Here is a 19,673-nt window from a genome sequence, read left to right as displayed (position 1 = left end):
AATGCATGAAAGTGAAAAGCGAAAGTGAAGTCGCTCAGTTGTGCCCGACTCTTAGCGACCCCATGGACTGCAGCCTACCAGGCTCCTCCGTCCATTGGATTTTCCAGGCAAGAGAACTGGAGTAGGATGCCATTGCCTTCTCCCTGGACTACCAGGGAAGTCCCTTATTTTTGTAATTAAAACTAAGAAATATATTCTAGGACATTTATTCATTTTTAACAATGGCACACATTCTCTTCAAGTGGGAAATAGATCCCCAGAGGGGACCAGCCACTCAGTGCTAAGGTGAGAGGTTTCTGGAGCCAGGGGACAGTAGCACAGGGCTAACCAGCATCAAGATTTTAAGCAGGATTTACGGTTTTCGTTTAGCCCTGAGAATGGCACTTTTGCCAACAAAGGTCTGTCAATTCAAGGCTATGGTTTTTCCAGTAGTCATGTATGGATGTGAGAGTTGGACTGCAAGGAAAGCTAAGCGCCAAAGAATTGATGCTTTTGAACTGTGGTGTTGGAGAAGACTCTTGAGAGTCCCTTGGACTCCAAGAAGATCACACCAGTCCATCCTAAAGGAGATCAGTCCTGGGTGTTCATTGGAGGGACTGATGTTGAAGCTGAAACTCCAATACTTTGGCCACCTCACGTAAAGAGTTGACTCATTGGAAAAGACTGATGCTGGGAAGGATTGGGGGCAGGAGGAGAAGGGGACGACAGAGGATGAGATGGCTGGAAGGCATCACCGACTCGATGGACATGAGTTTGGGTAAACTCTGGGAGTTGGTGATGGACAGGGAAGTCTGGCGTGCTGCAGTCCATGGGGTCGCAAAGAGTCGGACACGACTGGGCGACTGAACTGAGCTGAGAATGATCAGAGGGGTGGATTTTAGTAGCACAGATGTGGGGATAGGTCAAGGCCAGCCTGGGCTAAGGGCAGGCCACGAAGCTGGTTTCTGAGCCCCTCTACCACCCCATTAGTGCTCTTTCTCTCTTCTTGAGCACTTCTCTTCCTTGGTCCTCCCTTCACCCCCAAACCTGCTGCATCTCTCACTCCTGTGGGTTATCCTTAGCTGACTGGCCCTGGGTGAGGCTCTCCTGCTGTGGGGTCAGGGTGAGGAAACTGAGTACCATGACAGGGCACCTTGGTTGGGCATGCATCATAAGATTGGGCTGCAGAGCTGTTGGCTGATCCTATAGAGAATATGAGGGATATCAAGATAAACGGACGGCAGACAATCAGTGCCTGATAAATGTCAGGATGCTTAATGGAACCGAGAGTAGGGCTAAGACTGGAGTTAAGGACTAAGGCTCCCTAGAGCTTACCGAACTTATTAGCATGGCGGTCACAGTCTTCTCAATGGGGACCCCACCCATTGTTCTACAGGGCTGACTCCCCCAGTAAACGCAGCAGGCACCGTGCCCGAGGCCCATAATACTTCTTAGGCCCGCAAACGTGTCTCAGTCTCGACAATCACTCAGGACTATATTCATCTTAATACCAACGCAGTTGTAAGAAATATAATTTAATACTTTTTAATGACGACTCAAGTGCCTAGGGCTCGCAAAAGCCAAAGTGTGGTCCTGACCTGGCTTCTACCATCCACGGCGCCCTCCCCCTGAGGTCTTCCTGCTTCCCGCGCCCACTTGCACTGCTGCCCCTCTGCGACTTTTCTCACACGTGGGATCTTTCCTTACTGAGCTCTTCCTACCTGAGGATTCATCCTTTGAGGTCTAAGGTTACCTTCTTTGTGAGGCTTCCTTGATTTCCCTAAATGAAAGGAACTGTTCTAACTCACCTAGTCCAGCTCTGAAAATCTCTAGTTTTGGTATGACTTGTTCTCAGCTTTTTTCCCAGCTCGAGCGGGAGTTCCACAGGAGGAAGAGCCTCATATCTCCTCATGTCCGCCCATGCTTGACACAGTTGTGTAGGCCAGATTGAAAGCTAGAGGATATCTAGAGATGAGACAGTGGCTGAGAGAGAACTTTTCAGATGTGCGTGATTCTTCACAACTTGAAGCAGTGGATCCTCCAGACAGATCAGCTAAGGGACAAGCCAGAAGAAGAGGAACCCAATGCCAACTTCCTTCACCCATGCCATAAAACCTTTATTTCCATTGGGATCTGTGTACCACTCTCTTCTCATGCTGGGAAAGAACTTTTCTCTTTCTCCACTGCTGGCCACTCTTCTTTCTCTTTGGCTGGGCTGCCCCATGGGACCTAGACTTCCTGAGTGGGAAGGAGAGGCAGCTGTGGTCCCACGGCAGCCTCATGTGGTGATGCCCAAGAGGATAGCCCTCTACTCAAAGTAGGAATCCCTCCTGGAAGCAACGGGTCCTCCTTCAGGCAGCTGGGGTTCTCTACTTCAGGCAAAGTGGCCATGTGTGCTGGGGTCCAACTTGCTTGGAGAAGAGCTGACATGCATAGCAGGCCCGCTCCACGTGGGGAGTTCATGCGAGAACAGCACACCAGGCCAGTCACAGAGTCATGCTCCAGGCTACCCGTGAGCCCTGCTTCCTCAGACTTCCCAGGAATTCTGTTAGCCTTATCTGGGTCCTAGCTTCTGGGTTGCCAATACCTCCTTGTGTGGCCTAGGGCAAGTAACTTCTCTTATCTGGCTTTGGTTTCATAATATGAAAATGATAGGCTTGGATTAAAACAAGGACTTTCAAATTGTGCTTGCAGACCTTTGGGAAATCAGGGCCTGGTGGGCACTGCCCTCATCCTGCCTTCATTTTCATCCATGGCTAATTTGCTTACGAGGAGCATTGAAAAAAGGCTCTGGGACGTAAACCTGAGAAATCACTAGCTAGTTCCACAAGGTTTCTTTCAAAATGAACATCACAGGATTCCCAAATGTGGTCTCCCTCGTGGTTACCTGGTCCACTGTTCTAGGCTTTATGGAGACCAGTCAGCCAGAAAGGGTCAGACTGGAGTGAAAAAAGAGTGGAGAGTTGATGGCTAGTTGCTTAGTGTTCTCGTAGTGTGAGGAGCCTGGATTCAAGGTTCAAATTTGAGCCTCAGTTTCAGCTCCAGCCACGCACCAGCTGTGGAATACAGACCAGCTCCTTTACTTCTCTCTGCCTCAGTTTTCTTTTCTATAAAATGGGCACGGTGATTCCTGTCTCTCTCATAGGACTGTTGTGTACCTGTCAAGCACTGTCAAGGTGCTTCAGGTAAAAACAGCAAGGGAGACTTAGACCTCCAATTCCTCTGATAGATTCTAGAGTTCACTGGAAGCTGCAGGTGTCCTAGATGACCAGGGATCCAGGACGTGGCTGCAGAGGCACTTTCCTTGAATTCGTCATTGCTGCCCTGGGTCCTTCCCCAGCTGCCTCCTCTGCTTTGGAGGTCTGTTTCTAGGACAGAAGGAGAGCTCTAGGCCCTGTCTTATGTGTTCTAATGGTCTTGTCCACCAATGTGGAGGAAAGAAATCAGGCCCAATGTTGTTGCAAGGAGTAGGAAGGTTCTGCCTTGACTTCCTTTGGATTTGAAATCCATCTTTAAGGCTGACAGGGAAGCTGCTGGTCAGGTTCTCAAACATCAGGTTTCCCCCAGATTCTGTTTCCTGAGAAGCTTGTGGGAACTCCCAAAGGGGGTGATCTGGGGCCTAAATGAAGAGCCAGTGCTGGTGGGGATCACTGGGGTTGCAGGTGGCCATGACTGGCTTTTTGTCTTTGGATGTCAGGCAGGTACCAGATCCTGAGTTCCTGATGAGTTGATCCTAAAAGATGACACAGCAAAACAAAGGGTCAACTTAGGCCTCAGACTTCTGACAGTACTGCTAGGGTGAATGAGATGAGGACAATAAACCAAAGGGAAGGGAAATCCAGCAAGGCACAGGAGGGATACTTCCACATTCCTTTCCTTGGATGCCAGATACTCTAATGAGATGCATTCCTGAGTTTCCACAGGAATTGGCATTCCTGTGCTGGGTGCCAATTCCCCACCTCCAGCTTTAGCATGAAGAACTGCAACACAGGAAGGCAGGACCATGGGCTAACTGAAAAATGCTTTCAGGATGAAATGAAAATGAAAACTGCCTCCAGATGGCCAGTCTCAAAGACCTGGGCCACTGCAGTCTACCCGCACTTTCTGCCTTTGATCATATTCAGACTACTCCCTTCCCTGTAGCCCCAAGGTTAGGCTCCTCTTTTCCTAAGCCCAGGATTAGGGATTGGGGTGGAGTGGGTACGGAGGCTCATCGGAGGCTGCTAGTTTGAGCCCGATCCTATAGAAGTTACATCATTCATCCCGAGGCAGGGCAGTCTAATGGAAAGAACCCATGCTATTGAGTCAGACTTATCTGGTCCAAACCCCGGGTCTACCATTTACCTAGTGAAGGATCTTGGGTCAGACACAAACTTGCTGAGCTGCTGCTGGCCCATCTCTAGTCATGGGGACACCACCTACTTGGGAAGAGCCTCTGAAAGATTAACCAAACCAAAGTACGTGAGTGCCTTGTGCTTAGCACACAGAGGCCAGGCGGGAACCATGAATGACTCTTCATCTACTGGGGTTCACCCTAAAAATACCTGAACTATGAGCTGGCCCTAGACCATAACCCTACCTCCATCTTTATATCAACCAGAATCAGCCATCACCAAACAGTACTTAAGTCCCGTGAACCCTGCCTGTGACCAAGCTCACATTCTCCATACTTTCTACATTGTCTGGATCCACCCCATAGTATCTCAGAAGAAGATGCAGAAGGAAGGGAGGGGGGCAGTTCCGGCCTCAGGTTCTTGATTCTGAGGTTTTGAGACAGCTGACTCACCTGGGTGAATTCCCATTCCTCATCCTTGGGCACTTGGCTATTCTTGCCAGTGAAGTGGCAGCTCCTAAGGCCCAGAGTGCCAGCACTGGCATGTAGACACAGCTGCTTTGCGATGTTGTGGCGAAGGTCTCTCTGGGTTGTGTACTCAAAGTACTAGAACACAACACAAGAGAAGGTTCTGAGGGACAGGTGGAGAGTTTTCCCGCCACCTCCCAAAGCCAACAGCCCAGAGATATCAATCACAGATGGCCTCTTGGGGAGGAAGTGAGTGGATGCCAAGATTTCAGTAATTCATGTGCCACCGTATCTGGGTTATTATACTGGAATAATAGATAATAGTTACTAAATATTTTTTCTTTAGGTAAAAATTTAACTTAGGGAATTCCCTGGCAGTCCAGGGACCGTCCACTGCAGAGGGTAAGGGTTCGATCCCTGGTCAGAGAACTAAGATCTAGCAAGCTGCGAGGCTCGACAGAGAAAAAAAAAATTAACTTCGCCTCATTTAAAGCGTTATCTGTGAAATCATGTGTTTGATATGCTGGTTCTTTTTTTGTAAATAGGTTCAGTTCAGTTCAGTCACAGTCGTGTCCGACTCTTTGCGACCCCATGAATTGCAGCATGCCAGGCCTCCCTGTCCATCACCAACTCCCGGAGTCCACCCAAACCCATGTCCATCGAGTCGGTAATGCCATCTAACCATCTCATCCTCTGTCGTCCCCTTCTCCTCCTGCCCTCAATCTTTCCCAGCATCAGGGTCTTTTCAAATGAGTCAGTTCTTTGCATGAGGTGGCCAAAGTATTGGAGTTTCAGCCTCAGCATCAGTCCTTCCAATGAACACCCAGGACTGATCTCCTTTAGGATGGACTGGTTGGATCTCCTTGCAGTCCAAGGGACTCTCAAGAGTCTTCTCCAACACCGCAGTTCAAAAGCATCAATTCTTCGGCGCTCAGCTTTCTTTATAGAAAAAATGCTCAGCGGTATGCCACCTAAAATCACTGTGCGGGCCAGTGGTACAGGAAATGGCTTCAGAATGGGTTTGTCTTCACTTGCATACGTTGGCATCCTATTCAGTGTCCCCTGCCACTTTTTCTTTCCTTCAGCTCTGCTTCAATTGCCTTTTACTTATCAAACACTGGGCCTTCAGGGTAGACTGAGGAACTGGGGCCAAAGAGGGTACTAGTTATTCCTCAGGAAAGAGCTGGACGTTGTAGCACAGGGGGAAATGGGCCCTTACAGTGGATGCAGTAGGGAGTTGTTTGGGGTCACTGATGGGTGGTAGGATCAGAGTGCCAGCTTCTGGGCGGAGGAAGCATTGAAGATAGTTGAATGTAAGGGCTTCCCTGGTGGTCCAGTGATTAAGAATACAGTTTGCAACGCAGGGGACACCGGTTCGATCTTTGATCTGGAAAGATCCCACATGCCTTGGGACACTAAGCCCTGTGCCACAACTCCTGAGCCTGCGTTCTAGAGCCCGTGAGTCACAATTATTGAGCCCAGGTGTCCCAACTATTGAAGCCTGTGCTCTGCCGTAAGAGAAGCCACTGAAACGAGAAGCCCCAAGCACTGTAACTAGAGAAAGACTGTGTGCAGCAATGAAGACCCAGAACAGCCAAAAATAAATAAATTTCAAAAGTCAACTCCACAAGTTGGCCACTTAAAAAATATAATAAATGAGCCTCCTGGAAATAGCAAAAAAAAAAAAAAGTTGAGTGTAGGTGAGGGAAAGGGCTCAAAAAAATTTCACGGTCACCTTAAAACATCACTCAGCAACTCACATCCTTCAGCAGGCGTCCTGTGATGAACAATCCTGCCCCATCCAGCCTCTCTCTACCAGCCAGCACTGCTGCTCACTCCTCTCTGGAGGCCCTTGATCCACACTTAGGACCTTATCTGTGTGTATCATGCGTTTCTCCTCAGACTGGGGGCTTCCTGAGGGCAGGACTGGTATCTCCTCCTCTTTCTGGATCTCTCCTGCCCTAGTCCTCAGGAAAGGACTCCTCTGTATGGAGAAAGGGTGTGTGTGCAGAGAGGAGGTGCCCCGGGGGAGACAGGCCAGTCAGGGGTTGGGCTGTGTACCTGGTTGCCACCGAGGCCGTGGCAGGCGTACAGGATGAGGGGCTTTCCCCCGTTGTTGTTCTCTCCCACGTCCAGACAGTGATCCATGCCGAGGTTCTTGAGCTGCAGGATGGTGAGCAGAGAGGGAGTCCAGGGGAACACAGTGAGGTGGTTTTTTGGTTTGTGGTATGGGGTCCATCTGGAATAAATCTGCATGGCTGCATTCCCCCTCTGTGACCTTCCTCCCCTGCTTATTAACCCAGATGCCTGGAGTGAACAGCAAATGAGGTGCAGAACCCAAGGGCTGGGCAAGGGCAGGGTGGGCAACCAGTCAGGTCTCTGGAAGAAGCCCTCAGCCTGTAGGAATGTCCTTCTGAGCAGTGGTTCTCAAAGTGTGATTCCCCCCGACCCTCAGCATCGCCTGAGGGCTGGTTAGAAATGCAAATTGTCAGGCCCCATCCCAGTCCTCCTGATTCAACACACGGTGTCTTAACAAGCCTTTCTGGTGACTGATGCAAGTGAGTGAGTGAGAACCACTGCTTACAGCTTGTTTCCTCCTTATGAAGTTTTTCAGCTAGTTCTAGAAGCCCGGGTGGCCTCCAGGTCTCCCTCCTGGATAAACGAGTGTGGAGAATAAAAATCGATTGTTTCTCATCCAGCTATGGGCTCAATGGTCCTGAAACTTCTCCCGGGGCTTCTGGGGTGATGGGTAGGCACATTTGTTCTTAAGACTCACAGCTCCAAAGAAGGTGGGCTTCAGGTCAGGGACAAACATCTCCGGGTAAATGTTGTCCAGGAACCAGGAAAAGTTGCGACAGTTGAGTCGTTCCCTCAGCTGCAGTCGTTCCGAAATGTCACCAAAGGATTTCTGTCAAGGCAGCCCCCAAAGGGTCAGTCTCACTAGTCTTGGCCTTCCTGTCTGGGCAGATGTAGCCTAGGGTTTCTGGGACCACTTTCTCCCAGAATGGGTCTCATGCTCATTCCCAATAAGTGGGGTCCCTGGCTCAGCTCCACATCTAATCCCAAACCCCTTGCCTTGGCTTTGGGATCCCCACCCATAGCACTCCCCGTCTCCTGTGACCTCTCAGTTTTCCTCCAGTCTTCAATTCCTAGTTTCTCAGAGCAAAGCCATTCTTCCTGTAAGAGGTTCTTCCTCCAAATCTCGTCTCCCTCCCCTTCTAAAAGATGCTGGGGCTCTCCAGGCAGGGACAACAAAGCCTGCCCTTCCTCATTCTCTAGCCTCCAAAATAGAGCCGGGGCTCTAGCTCCCAAGGCCTGAGGGGAAAAGGCACCGGGTGTCGGAGCTGAGTGGGCCTCCATCATCATGAAGCCCTGGATCAGGGTCTGCGACTATGCCCTTCTCTTCGTCTGAACATCTCCTGAGCATCCTCCCCTCTCACCTCTCGGGCCATCTGTGCTGCCTGCAGATTTCTCCTGTAGAAAATCTCCTTGTAGCCATCCATCCAGACCTCAGCCAGGCGCACTTGGTTGCGAGCAATGACATTGATGCCCTTGGGGAAGGTGTGGGGGCTCTTGGTACGGAACACATGGCCGACCACAGAGCAGGGGATAATCTCTAGCTGGCCGCCGCACTGCCACACCTGCCATAAGATGAGACGGGATGGGGTTTTCAGCAGATGGGTAGGACAACCTACCCCAAGCAACTCTGTTTCATTCCCAGGGTGCCAGACCCCAGGTCCACGAAATCAGGGAAATGCCCCTCTCTCCCCCTGGAAAAAAAGACACAGACTAGGCTTCATAACCAGAGAAGGCAATGGCACCCCACTCCAGTACTCTTGCCTGGAAAATCCCATGGACGGAGGAGCCTGGTGGGCTGTGGTCCATGGGGTCGCTAAGAGTCGGACACGACTGAGCAACATCACTTTCACTTTTCCCTTTCATGCACTGGAGAAGGAAATGGCAACCAACTCCAGTGTTCTTACCTGAAGAATCCCAGGGACGGGGGAGCCTGGTGGGCTGCCATCTATGGGGTCGCACAGAGTCAGACACGACTGAAGCGACTTAGCAGCAGCAGTAGCAGGCTTCATCACAGGCCATAACTACACAATCCCTGGCTCTCTGATGTGGTTCACTTTTGATTTAAGCAAGTGGAAATTTGCAGGGTCCTGAGGGTTACCAGGGCCCACTTTGGAGAAGAGACAGATGGCCAACTTTACATCCATCTTACCTACTCTGAGCTCTGGCGCCACCTGGCTTTTTGACCCAGAAAGGTGATTTTATCAGCTCACTCACGTATTACTGGAAACTCAGGAACTCAAGCTCCTTTAAATGGAGATGGACTTGTGACCCAATCAAAGCATCAATGCACTGTTTAAAAGCCACCATCAGGTGGTTTATGGCAATCACCTGACCTTTAGTACAGTAGCCTCCTTACAGAAAGACTGAACAGAGGTCAGAGGCTCATGAACTAGCCCAGAATCAGAACCGTGGGAATTATGGTGCTAAGTTGGTGACCGTTCTCTGTCAGAGGGCTGGTTTAGGACACTCCTTCCACTTGCGTCTTGTCTTTTTTAGGTTTTAGATTGGGAGGTATGTTGTTATTAATTTTATTTATTTTTATTTATTTATTTAATTGTAGGCTAATTACTTTACAATATTGTAGTGGTTTTGCCATACATTGACATGAATCGGCCATGGGTGTACATGTGTTCCCCGTCCTGAACCTTCCTCCCACCTCCCTCCCCATCCCATCCCTCAGGGTCATCCCAGTGCACCAGCCCTGAGCACCCTGTTTCATGCATTGAACCTGGACTGGCGATCTGTTTCACATATGATAATATACATGTTTCAGTGCTATTCATACAGCAGCAACAGAAATGCACAATCATAGCCATAGTAACAGCAATGATGTCAATGAAGTGCGTATTCATGCCAGGCATTGTGATAAGCGACTTCACTGTTGTTTTTACTCAGTCACTCAGTCGTGTCCGACCCTCTGCAACCCCATGGACTGCAGCACACCTGGCTTCCCTGTCCTTCACTATCTCCCATAGTTTGCTCAAACTCATGTCCATTGAATCGACGATGCCATCCAAATGACTTCATAAGCAAGCTCATTTCCTTGTTAATTACTTTCCCCTGGTCGGAGATTTGTGTCGATTTCACCACAAGGAAGCCTTTCTTGCTAACCTAATCCTGATTTGCTTTATTCCTGGAATCTCTCAGAGTTCTGGGGTCCACCAGAATTTGGGCCATCATCTTCTCTTACAGTTATGAAGAGCATGCTGACCATAGGGGAGGGTAACTCCAAAGGCTACCAAGGCATGTGTCCTCTGACCTGGAAAGTGGAGCCTGGTTTTTCCAGAAAAAGGATAGTGACTGCTTACTGATCTGTCTTACCTTCACCCTAATTCTGTTCCCACAGACATCATGAAAGATGTCACGGATCCCCAGATGTCCAGTCCCTGTTACCCAACTATTCCTTCCCTCTGAGGGGTTCTGCCCAGTCATCTCTTCCCATATGTCCAATCTGAGTCCCATGGCCCTACTGCCATGAACCAGGGGGTGTGGGGGCAGAGGGAAGGTGGAGCCATGACGGGGAAGAGCCAGCCTTCTAAGCTCAGCTCCAGATATGCTGACCCTGCTGCTGCCTAAGAGACAGGGTCTCGGGCCATCCATGCCCCGGGACGTTGTGGTTCCCCCACGAAGCCCTCTTCGCTCTCACCCGGAAGGACATTTCCACGTTCTCCCCTCCCCAGATCTCCATCTGATTATCATAGGTACCGATGTGCTCAAAGTAGGCCTTGGAGATGGAGAAGAGGCCACCAGCAAACGTCGGGGATCTGGAGAGACAGAGGGAAAAGCATGTGCATTTTCTGGGGGGAAGGGGGACTGGAGCCCAGCATGGAAAGGGGCGGACTCACCACAGATGCTCCTAAGACTCCCTCCCTCCTCCTTCCTTCTTGTCTGGGATGTGCAGCCACTAACTCATTCACTTAGCAAATGTTTATTGAGCTTTTATTCTTTGCCTTCTAGGACTGGGTCCAAGAGAGATGTAAAGATCATGACTGTCTTCTGAAAGGTACTCATGGACTTCCCTGGTGGTCCAGTGGTTAAGAATCTGCCTTGCAATGTAGGGGACATGGGTTCGATCCCTGGTCTAGGAAGATTCTATAGGCCTCAGTGAGCTAGCGTACCTAGAGCCCGTTGTTTGCAATAAGACAAGACACCACAAATGAGAAGCCTGCACACAACAATGAAGACCCAGCACAGCCAACAGTAAGTAAGTAAATAAATAATAATAAAAGGCACTTATTTACTCATCCAACTGGATATATTACACACAGGCTATCTGGGGTTGTCCTACGTATTAGTCATACAGAGTAAAGAGACAGGTCAGTAGAGAGACAGGGTAGTAGCTGAGACAAAAGTCACCATCTTTTGCTTTTTGGCAGCAAAGTTCATAAAGCACAGTAGATACTCAGTCATCAGAAGCTCTGTGAAAATGGTTTTGGACATAGGTGCTCCTGGAAACAGGGTAGGAAGTGAGGTGAAATTAAACTCAATTTGGACTAAAGGGAGCATTCGGAGATTACAAAAAGATTCTGGCTTTCGGACAAAGGCAGGGAGGCATGGACCCACATGTAGATAAACTGACGAAACATCAAGAACTTAGATAGCACGCTGCTCACGACAGGGGCTGAGCTAAGGGTTGAAGGCAGGGGTGGGAGCTGGGGAGACAGGAGTGCACACCTATCACTCACTGTTTGTCTCTGCGCCAGGCCAGGCTGGCTTGGATGGGGCTTTGCAGCCCTCAGTGGGCAGCTCCATGTGGCACAGACAAGCAGAAACCTCTGTAAGCCCAGGACCAGTCAAGTGTTTCAGACACAGCAGGGCCTCAATCAGTATTCACTGGCTGACTAGTCAAGGCAACCACACAGGAGCCTGAAGTTGGTGTTACCCTACCACTGTTCTCATTGCCCTGAGGTTGGCTCATGTAGCCACCTTCTGGAAGGAATTTTGGTTGGGAAACTCTCAAGCTCAGGCAGGCTTTTTGTCCCTGGCTTTGGCAATGGCACCCCACTCCAGTACTCCTGCCTGGAAAATCCCATGGACGAAGGAACCTGGTGGGCCGCAGTCCATGGGGTTGCTAAGAGTCGGACACGATGGAGCGACTTCACTTTCACTTTTCACTTTCATGCATTGGAGAAGGCAATGGCAACCCACTCCAGTTTTCTTGCCTGGAGAATCCCAGGGACGGGGGAGCCTGGTGGGCTGCTGACTATGGGGTCGCACAGAGTCAGACACGACTGAAGCGACTTAGCAGCAGCAGTAGCAGTTGGCTTCTCCTAGGGGTTCTAAGCCAGCCTAAGGAAGGCCAAGGAAGGCTCAGAGAGTCCTGGGACTCTAGATGAGCATTTTGGAACTAACTGGCTGCTTCTTGAGGGTCTCTTGGACCTAAGCCTGTCTCTTGGCTTTTTTCTTTTTAATATTTGTTTACTTATTTAGGCTGCACCAGGTCTTATTTGCAGCACTCAGGATCTTTAGTGTGGCATATGGGAGCTAGTTCCCTGACCAGGGATCAAACCCAGGTCCCTGCATTGGGAGCTCCGAATCTTAACCACTGGATCACCAGGGAAGTCCCTGTCTCTTGGTTTTGGGAGGTCCCCCTGACTAAGAAGCCACTGACAAATTATCTCTGAGGATAAACTACAGAGGGAATGTCACTACAGACCCACAACCAATTGGCAACCTCTGAAAACTCTCTGTATTTTCAGAGAAAACTTTCTGTATTTGCCAGGGCCTGCTTCCTGAGCTCCCCTGCGTCCTCCCCTCTCCTCTTAGTCTCTTGTTAACTTTGGGAGTGGAGGAAGGGAGGGTGCTGCCTGCAGGTCTCCTGGTGGGTACCAGGCAAAGTGCCTGAGGCAAGCAAGCACACCACCAGGCCATTTGGACCAGGGAGCAGACTCACTCCTCAAATACTGGAGCTTTGTCTTCCAGCTGTATGGTCCTTGGACACCGGAGCAGGGGACGTCAGTGATGGGTGGGGGCCTGGTGCCCTGTCCCTGACTGTGCCACTGTGTGCCTAGCCCCTAGCTTAGGGGGAGGGGGCTTTGTTGCTGTGCATCCCAAACAAAAGACATCTATGAATCAAGCAAAGACTCAATAGGGAGTTCCAATTTGTTTTCTCTCTCCTGTCTTCTCCTTTCCTTTCTGCCCCTTCTGCTGCTGCTTCTCTTCTTTCCAAAGGAGACAGAGCAGCTGGCTGTTCCAGATCCATGGGATTCCTTTCTGCAGCCTCTCTACTGAGGCTCTGGGCAGCATTTCTTAGGATCTAGGGACGTGGAAGGGGAGAAAGCCTTCCCTCCCAACCCTGCTCACTATATCCCCAAAGTCTGCTTCCCACCACCCCTGGTATATGTTTGGTTGACCCTTCAGTTTCCTGGACAGTATAGAAAAACTGTGGTACAGATAATCCAGAAGCAATGGATACTCTAAAAGTCACTCCTCAACGCAGTCTGGTTGAGACGTCTGTGGTCTCTAACAGCACCCACAGGCAGTCCGAGAGGGAGGAGCAGGGTGGGTGTGTTGGGAGAAGGTAAACCCAGCTGGGCATCAAACAATGGATAAACTTTCAAGCACCTGCCTTCTAGCTCAGGGGCTGGCAGACTGTGGCCTGTGGGTCAAAGCTGGCCTGACTTTCTAAGGTTCTGGCATAGAACAGTTTTTGAAAAGATTCTTTTTTGTAGCTGCATGTATGTATGTGTGTGGGTACTCAGTTGTGCTCAACTCTGCAACCCCACGGACTGTGGCCCGCCAGGCTCCTCTCTCCGTGGGATTCTCCAGGCAAGAATACTGGAGCGGGTTGCCATTCCCTCCCCCAGGGGACTGAACCTGCCTTTCTTGCGTCTCCTGCACCAGCAGGCAGATTCTTTCCCACTGCGCCACCTGGGAAGCCTAGCCTGGCAAAGCCTAAAATATCTGCTATCTGGCCCTTTCCTGAAAGAGTTCAGGACAACTGCAACACACTGCCAATTGCAGGACATTCGTCTATCCTCCTTTAAGACATTCTCAGTCTTTTCAAAGATGGCCACTTGGCTGCACACATCACCCCCTCTTATTATAACGGCTGTTTTACAATGGTCTCTCCCCACTCTCTCTCTGCGAGCAGCAGTCATGTCCTTTCTACCTGTAGGGAAGAAATAACCAGACAAAGTACAGAAAGCCCTGAAGCCAGGGCCTGGCACAAGGAAGATGGAGAGTGAGAGCCAACTGTTATGGTACTAGGCAGGACAGCACCATGGTGGGGGGACAGGCTTGTGGCCGAACTGGTGGGATGGGCATTGTTGCTACCCCAGTTTCCAGGGTGGTATAGTCTGGGGCCAACTGTTAACTACCAGGAGCCTCTGTTCTCATCTGCAAAACAGGCTAATCATAGTACCTACCTCAAGGGGATGATGATTAAATATGCTAAGCTCTTCACACAACACCTAATAAATGCTGACCTGAGATGGCCCAGGTCCTTGTGACTGCAGAGGCCAGGGTGGGGGCCCACAAGGCTATGGTACTTACTTGATGGGGTAGGTCTCATCCTTGCGCCTCTGCTTCTCTCGTGCCGGTAAAACCTCCCAGCCAAAGGTCAGGCTCCAGTCAAAGTTGCCCCGACTCTGGACTCGGCCCCTCTGGACGGGCTTGGAGAACTCAAAAGTGTTCAGGTCAATGGTGACGATGTTTGGGCTCACCACCACTGTCTCGTCCTCAGCGATGCGCGCCAGGAGGGGCTCCAGCCAGCCATGGAAGCACTCACCTGCAGGCCAGGGCCAGGAGACAGCAGTCACGGTGCTGCCCCCTGGCCAGCCTGCACCCCCCAGCCATTGGGGAGCCCCAGGAGGACAAGTGCCTGCTCCCCAGTGGTAGGCAGGAAAACACGTGCATGCTCCACAGCCACAGAGAGCAGACAGAGATCTCCCAGGACCCGGCTACCCCTGCCCCTCCTCCCAGAGAGGTGGAAATGGCTTTGGAGGGGAGAACAGAGGTATCAGGGGAGTAACATGGAGGCTCCAAAGGCACAGGGAGGCCGTATAGGGCTGTCTTCAGGGTCTGCAGGCTAGCCACTCAGTTGACTCTCCCCACCCAAGTGAGGGTCTCATGCGGGGGTGCCCCTCTCCCTGGGGTCTCTGCACCTCATGCTTCAGCTCTAGCTGCAGAATAATCACCCCCTGGGGATTTCTGATGAACTGCAGAGATTTTTTGGCCCCTGGAGTGATGATTTTATTGGTGAGGATGGCTGGCATCCTTATCCCACTTGATAAAGGAGAAGACTGAGGCTGTTAGTGGCAGGGTCAGAACACAAATCCAGGTCTTCTGACTCCAAGTCTACAGCTTCTCAGAATATCACTGCCTTCAGGGAACACTTTTTTCCCCCCTGACAATAGCAAGGGAAGTGTGTTGTTTGGGGGCAAAAAGCAGGCCTTCCTTTCCATGTGGAAAGGGCCACACCGAACAGCATCCAAAGGTAATAGGAGCCTGTCCGAGGGGCTGAGCTCAGAATGAGGTACAGATCAGGGGAGCAAGAAGAGGAGTGTCTGGGCTCTAGAACATACTCCCAGCAACTGTGGGGTCACCCACAGTTTAGTTTTAGCGGTTTTAGGGCTGTGCATGCCTCCTGATAACCATCCTAGGGAATGGGGTGAGAAAAGGGTAGAAGAATCTGGGGGCGGTCCCAAGCCTGCTTTGCTCCTGGGACAGCAGAGCAGGTAGGGGCCTGGGTGATGCAGGGGTCCCAGCTTTTCCTTCTGCCAGGGAGGGAAGGGGGGAAAAGCCGGGCCGGCCCCCTTTACTCACAGTGGGCATCCAGGAAGGTGAGCACCTCCGCCTGGGCCACGCTGGCTCCCAGCAGCCGGGCGGTGATCAGCCCCTTCCTCTCCTGCTGCCGCACCACCTGCACCACCTGCAGCTGCTTCACGTACTGCTCCAGGGGCTCCTTCAAGTACTCTGGAAGGCACAGGGTCATTGCCACCCGCTCAACACTTTGCCACAAACCTAATTCCCCATTGCACTTCCCAGGTGGCACGAGCGGTAGAGAACTCGCCTGCCAATGCAGGAGATGTAAGAGACGTGGGTTCGATCCCTGGGTCAGGAAGACCCCCTGGCAGAGAGCATGGCAACCCACTCCAGTATTCTTGCCTGGAGAATCCCATGGACAGAGGAGCCTGGCAGGCTACAGTCCATAGGGTCGCACAGAATCGGACACAACAGAAGCGACTTGGTGGTGGTTTAGTCGCTAAGTCGTGTCCCACTCTTGCAACCCCATGGACTGCAGCCTGCCAGGCTCCTCTGTCCATGGGATTCTCCAGGCAAGAATACTGGAGTGGGTTGCCATGCTCTCCTCCGGGGGATCTTCCCGACCCAGAAATTGAACCGGGTCTCCTGCACTGCAGGCAGATTCTTTACTAACTGAGCTACAAGGGAGGCATACGTAATCTTCCGTGGACACCAGGTCCGGGCACTATCAGGCCTCCAGCAGGCCTGCATTCTAATCCTCTCTCACACCTACTGTGCTGAGCAACTTCACCGAAGCCCAAGGTGGGGGTCGGAGGGTGGAGGAGGTGCCCACAGCACATGGCCACCTTGCCAGGACACTCCACTGGCTCCGCAGTGCCCACCCTGTGTCTGTATACCGGGGCGACTTCTCTGATGTCGGAGACAGGACCTCACAGCTGTGTTTCTTTGGTTTCAAATCAAGTATAAACTTCTGATGATGGCTCTCAGATGCCTCTCTTGGCCTCAGCTCCCTCTCAGCTCCTGATTTTCAGAGCTGTGTCTCAGGCCTCCCCTCCTTTCCACACTCAGGGTTTGGCAGTCATTTCTCTGTGTCTGAGTCTCTGTCTCCCAGGCTCTTCAGAGCACGTCTGACAAGTGGAGCGTGCACAAGCGTTCATTTCTGGCTTCTGGGGCAGCAGCAAGAAGTCTTCCTCTAATCCTCTTTATTACCTCCTCTGCACGTGGAATTCTTTAGGAAGATGAAATGATGCAGAACAGCTTTTAAATTAAATTTAAAAGCCAGGTACCCAGGGCCTGCATAGTCAGGCACAGCAGTGAGCCTGTCTGCCCAGGGAGCGGGCAACTGCAGGGTAGGTGATGAAAGGACCGCCAGAGGTGGCGCAGGGCTGGGGGAGACTGCAGGAGGGGCCAACGCCCGAATTGGAGAGGGGGTGTGGAAAGCTCTTTGAAGGGCGGGGTATCTGATGAGATCTCCAGTTCATTCTGAGAGGGGGCTCACTTCAGGACCCTTGTTAATCAATCAGAAACCCTCAGAGCATTAAAAATAGCCCTAGGGACTTCCTTGGTGGTCCAGTGGCTAAGACTCTGCACTCCCAATGCAGGGAGCCCAGGTTCAACTCCTGGGCAGGGAACTAGACCCCACACGCTGCAAGAAGATCAATCTTGTGTGCCACAACTAAGACCCCAGGCAGCCAAAGAAACAAATAATAAAAAACAAAATAAAATACACTCACTCAAGATTTAAAATACATACACAGTTTTTAAAAAATAGCCCTATTCTGAAGCGATCCATCTGGGAACACAGTCCAAATCGTAGTGATGATTCACTAACCGCTGTCTTGGCTTACCTGTGCAGCTGCTCTGTTCCCCACTGTGCAGGATGGAAGGCCTGTGGTTTCAGACGTGGTGGTGTGGGGCAGCAGTGAAGGCTGACTGCGTCCTTTCTCTCTTGAGGGGTGTGGGGTCAGCCCAGTGCTTAGGCCTTGCTCCCACCGTCATATCATACAAGCTGGGGGCTGTTTTTGTGCAGGGGCAATTGATCTCTCCCTCTCTGCTTCTTAGTTTTGGCCGTGCCATGTGGCATGCGGGATCTTGGTTCTCTGACCAGGGACTGAACGAGGGTCCTCAGTAGTGGAAGCATGAAGTCTTAACCACTGGACCACCTGGGAAGTCCCTCTCTCTACTTTGAAATACTCACACACACACAGACACACACACACACACACACACTCTGTGTCCAAATACTGGAGCACCTACTACTTGCCAGTCATGGGATTAGATGCTTCCATGTCTGACTTTCCTAATTAATCTTCTCTGTGAAGATTATAGAGCTTCCCATGGAGCTCAGTGGTAAAGAATTCGCCTGCCAACGCAGGAGCCCCAGGAGACGCAGGTTTGACCCCTGGGTTGGGAAGCTCCCCTGGAGAAGGAAATGACAACTCACTCCGGTATTCGTGCCCGGAGAATCCCCATGGGCAGAGAAGCCTGCTGGGCTACAGTCCACGGGGTCACCAAGAGTCCGACATGACTGAGTGACTGAGCACCCACGTGAAGATTAAAATGCTACGAAATAGGAAGCGTTGTCCCTGGGGTTTATGAGTCAAAATTAGCCTCATTTGGCAGCTTCAGCCCAGCACTCACTTCGGGTATACCTGTGAACACACTGCCAGGTGCCAGCCACTGTCCCGGGCAGGGCGGGGCCAGGTCTGGGTCCTGCCTGCTCAGGGCTCCTAGGCTCATCCTCCAAGCACAGGCCCCAGCGTGGGCTCTAACAGGGAGGTGGGAGGAACTCTGCACAGGAGCCTTGCCTTCTCAGCGTGGCTGCCGTTTCCCCTGAGAACAGAACTGTGCTCACAGGAGTTCATGGTGATGGAGAGAACCAGGAGACAGAACATCAGAGGAAGTGGGTGTTGTGGTCAGGGCCCGCCACGCACTGAGCTGTGAATGTCAGGGGCACCTGACCTCTACAGAGCCCTTCTCCCAGCCCTTCTCTCCAATCCTGGCAGCTAGGCGGGACCTGGGAACTCGGGGCTTGAGCCTCAGGCTCTCTGAAGGGGATGAGACAACACCCCTGAGTAATGCCCCTTGTTGGACCCACTGGACAGACACCCCAGACCGGAGTGCAGCAGAGCTGAGCATGGAGACACAGATGGGCCCATCTAGTCTTATGTTCCCTAGGTGAGAGCCTCCTCATTTAGGTTCATTCCTCACAATCAAAGTCTACAAGACTCCTGTGACCTCCCCTACACCCGTCTTACTCAATCCCATGTGCAGAATACCATCTATATGCAGATACCCCTGGGCCTTTTTTCCTGGCCTTAAATCTTCACTTGGATGTCGAGCAAACCACAAAACTGGGTTTCTCTGGCAGTCCAGCGGTTACGACTCCGCGCTTCCACTGAAGGGCGCACAGGTTTGATCCCTGGTTGGGGAAGATACTGCATGCCTCATGGCCAAATAAATTAAACAAAACAAAACCCCCCACAAACCTAACACACCTGAAGTGGAACCCCAGATTTCTTCCCCACCTGCCCTCCCAGCCTCCCCTGTGTACCATTATCCCAACAGCTGCTCTAACCTAGGAATTGTGCTAAACGCTCCCCCTCTTCCCACTCCCCACAATCAGTCCATCAGCAAGTAAGGCCAGTTTTCCATTCCCATTGCACCTCCGCAATAATGTCTTATCTCCTGACCTCTATTCTATACCACTCCCCTTCCCAATCTACTCTTTCTTGTTTTTTTCAATTTTGATTTTTTTGTTCATTAAGGATTTTTTTTTTTTTTTTTGGCATCAGTCTTTGTTTTCATTTATTTTTTGGCCATGCTGCGAGGCATGTGGTATCTTAGTTCCCCAGTCAGGGGTTGAACCTATGCCTCCGGCAGTGGAAGCACATAGTCTTAACCACTGGACCACCAGGGAAATGCCCCCAGTCTCCTCTTGACACAGTACCCACAGTGAATTCTCTCTTAAAACTACAACTCAGATCACGTCACTATGATGGTTTAAAATTTCACTTAAAAGAGTGAATCCAAGACTTCACTGGTGATTCAGTGGTAAAGAAACCATCTGCTAATGCAGGAGAGGCAGGTTCGATCCCTGATCCTGGAA

The 19,673-nt window shown here is 51.2% G+C and overlaps 1 protein-coding gene and 1 non-coding gene across 2 annotated transcripts in view; one reads left to right on the top strand and one right to left on the bottom strand.

The window, feature by feature from the left end:
- Positions 1,509-19,673, bottom strand: part of GALNT6 (polypeptide N-acetylgalactosaminyltransferase 6) — a 39,548-nt gene continuing 21,383 nt past the window's right edge. The window contains exons 5-12 of the mRNA XM_018047750.1: positions 15,626-15,775; positions 14,354-14,588; positions 10,506-10,623; positions 8,221-8,421; positions 7,557-7,688; positions 6,842-6,943; positions 4,766-4,918; positions 1,509-3,712 (exon numbers count right to left, since the gene is read on the bottom strand). Of these exons, the coding sequence (XP_017903239.1) occupies positions 3,599-3,712; positions 4,766-4,918; positions 6,842-6,943; positions 7,557-7,688; positions 8,221-8,421; positions 10,506-10,623; positions 14,354-14,588; positions 15,626-15,775 (1,205 nt within the window). The 3' untranslated portion in view covers positions 1,509-3,598. The remainder of the gene's footprint in view (positions 3,713-4,765; positions 4,919-6,841; positions 6,944-7,556; positions 7,689-8,220; positions 8,422-10,505; positions 10,624-14,353; positions 14,589-15,625; positions 15,776-19,673) is intronic.
- Positions 17,124-17,196, top strand: TRNAG-CCC. Its single transcript has one exon. It is a non-coding gene; the product is annotated as a tRNA-Gly (tRNA).

Source organism: Capra hircus, chromosome 5 (assembly GCF_001704415.2).
Source record: "Capra hircus breed San Clemente chromosome 5, ASM170441v1, whole genome shotgun sequence".
In the NCBI taxonomy this organism is placed as follows: Eukaryota; Metazoa; Chordata; class Mammalia; order Artiodactyla; family Bovidae; genus Capra; species Capra hircus.
The sequence above is the reverse complement of the archived record's forward strand: the minus strand, read 5'-3'. Positions and strand labels throughout refer to the sequence as shown.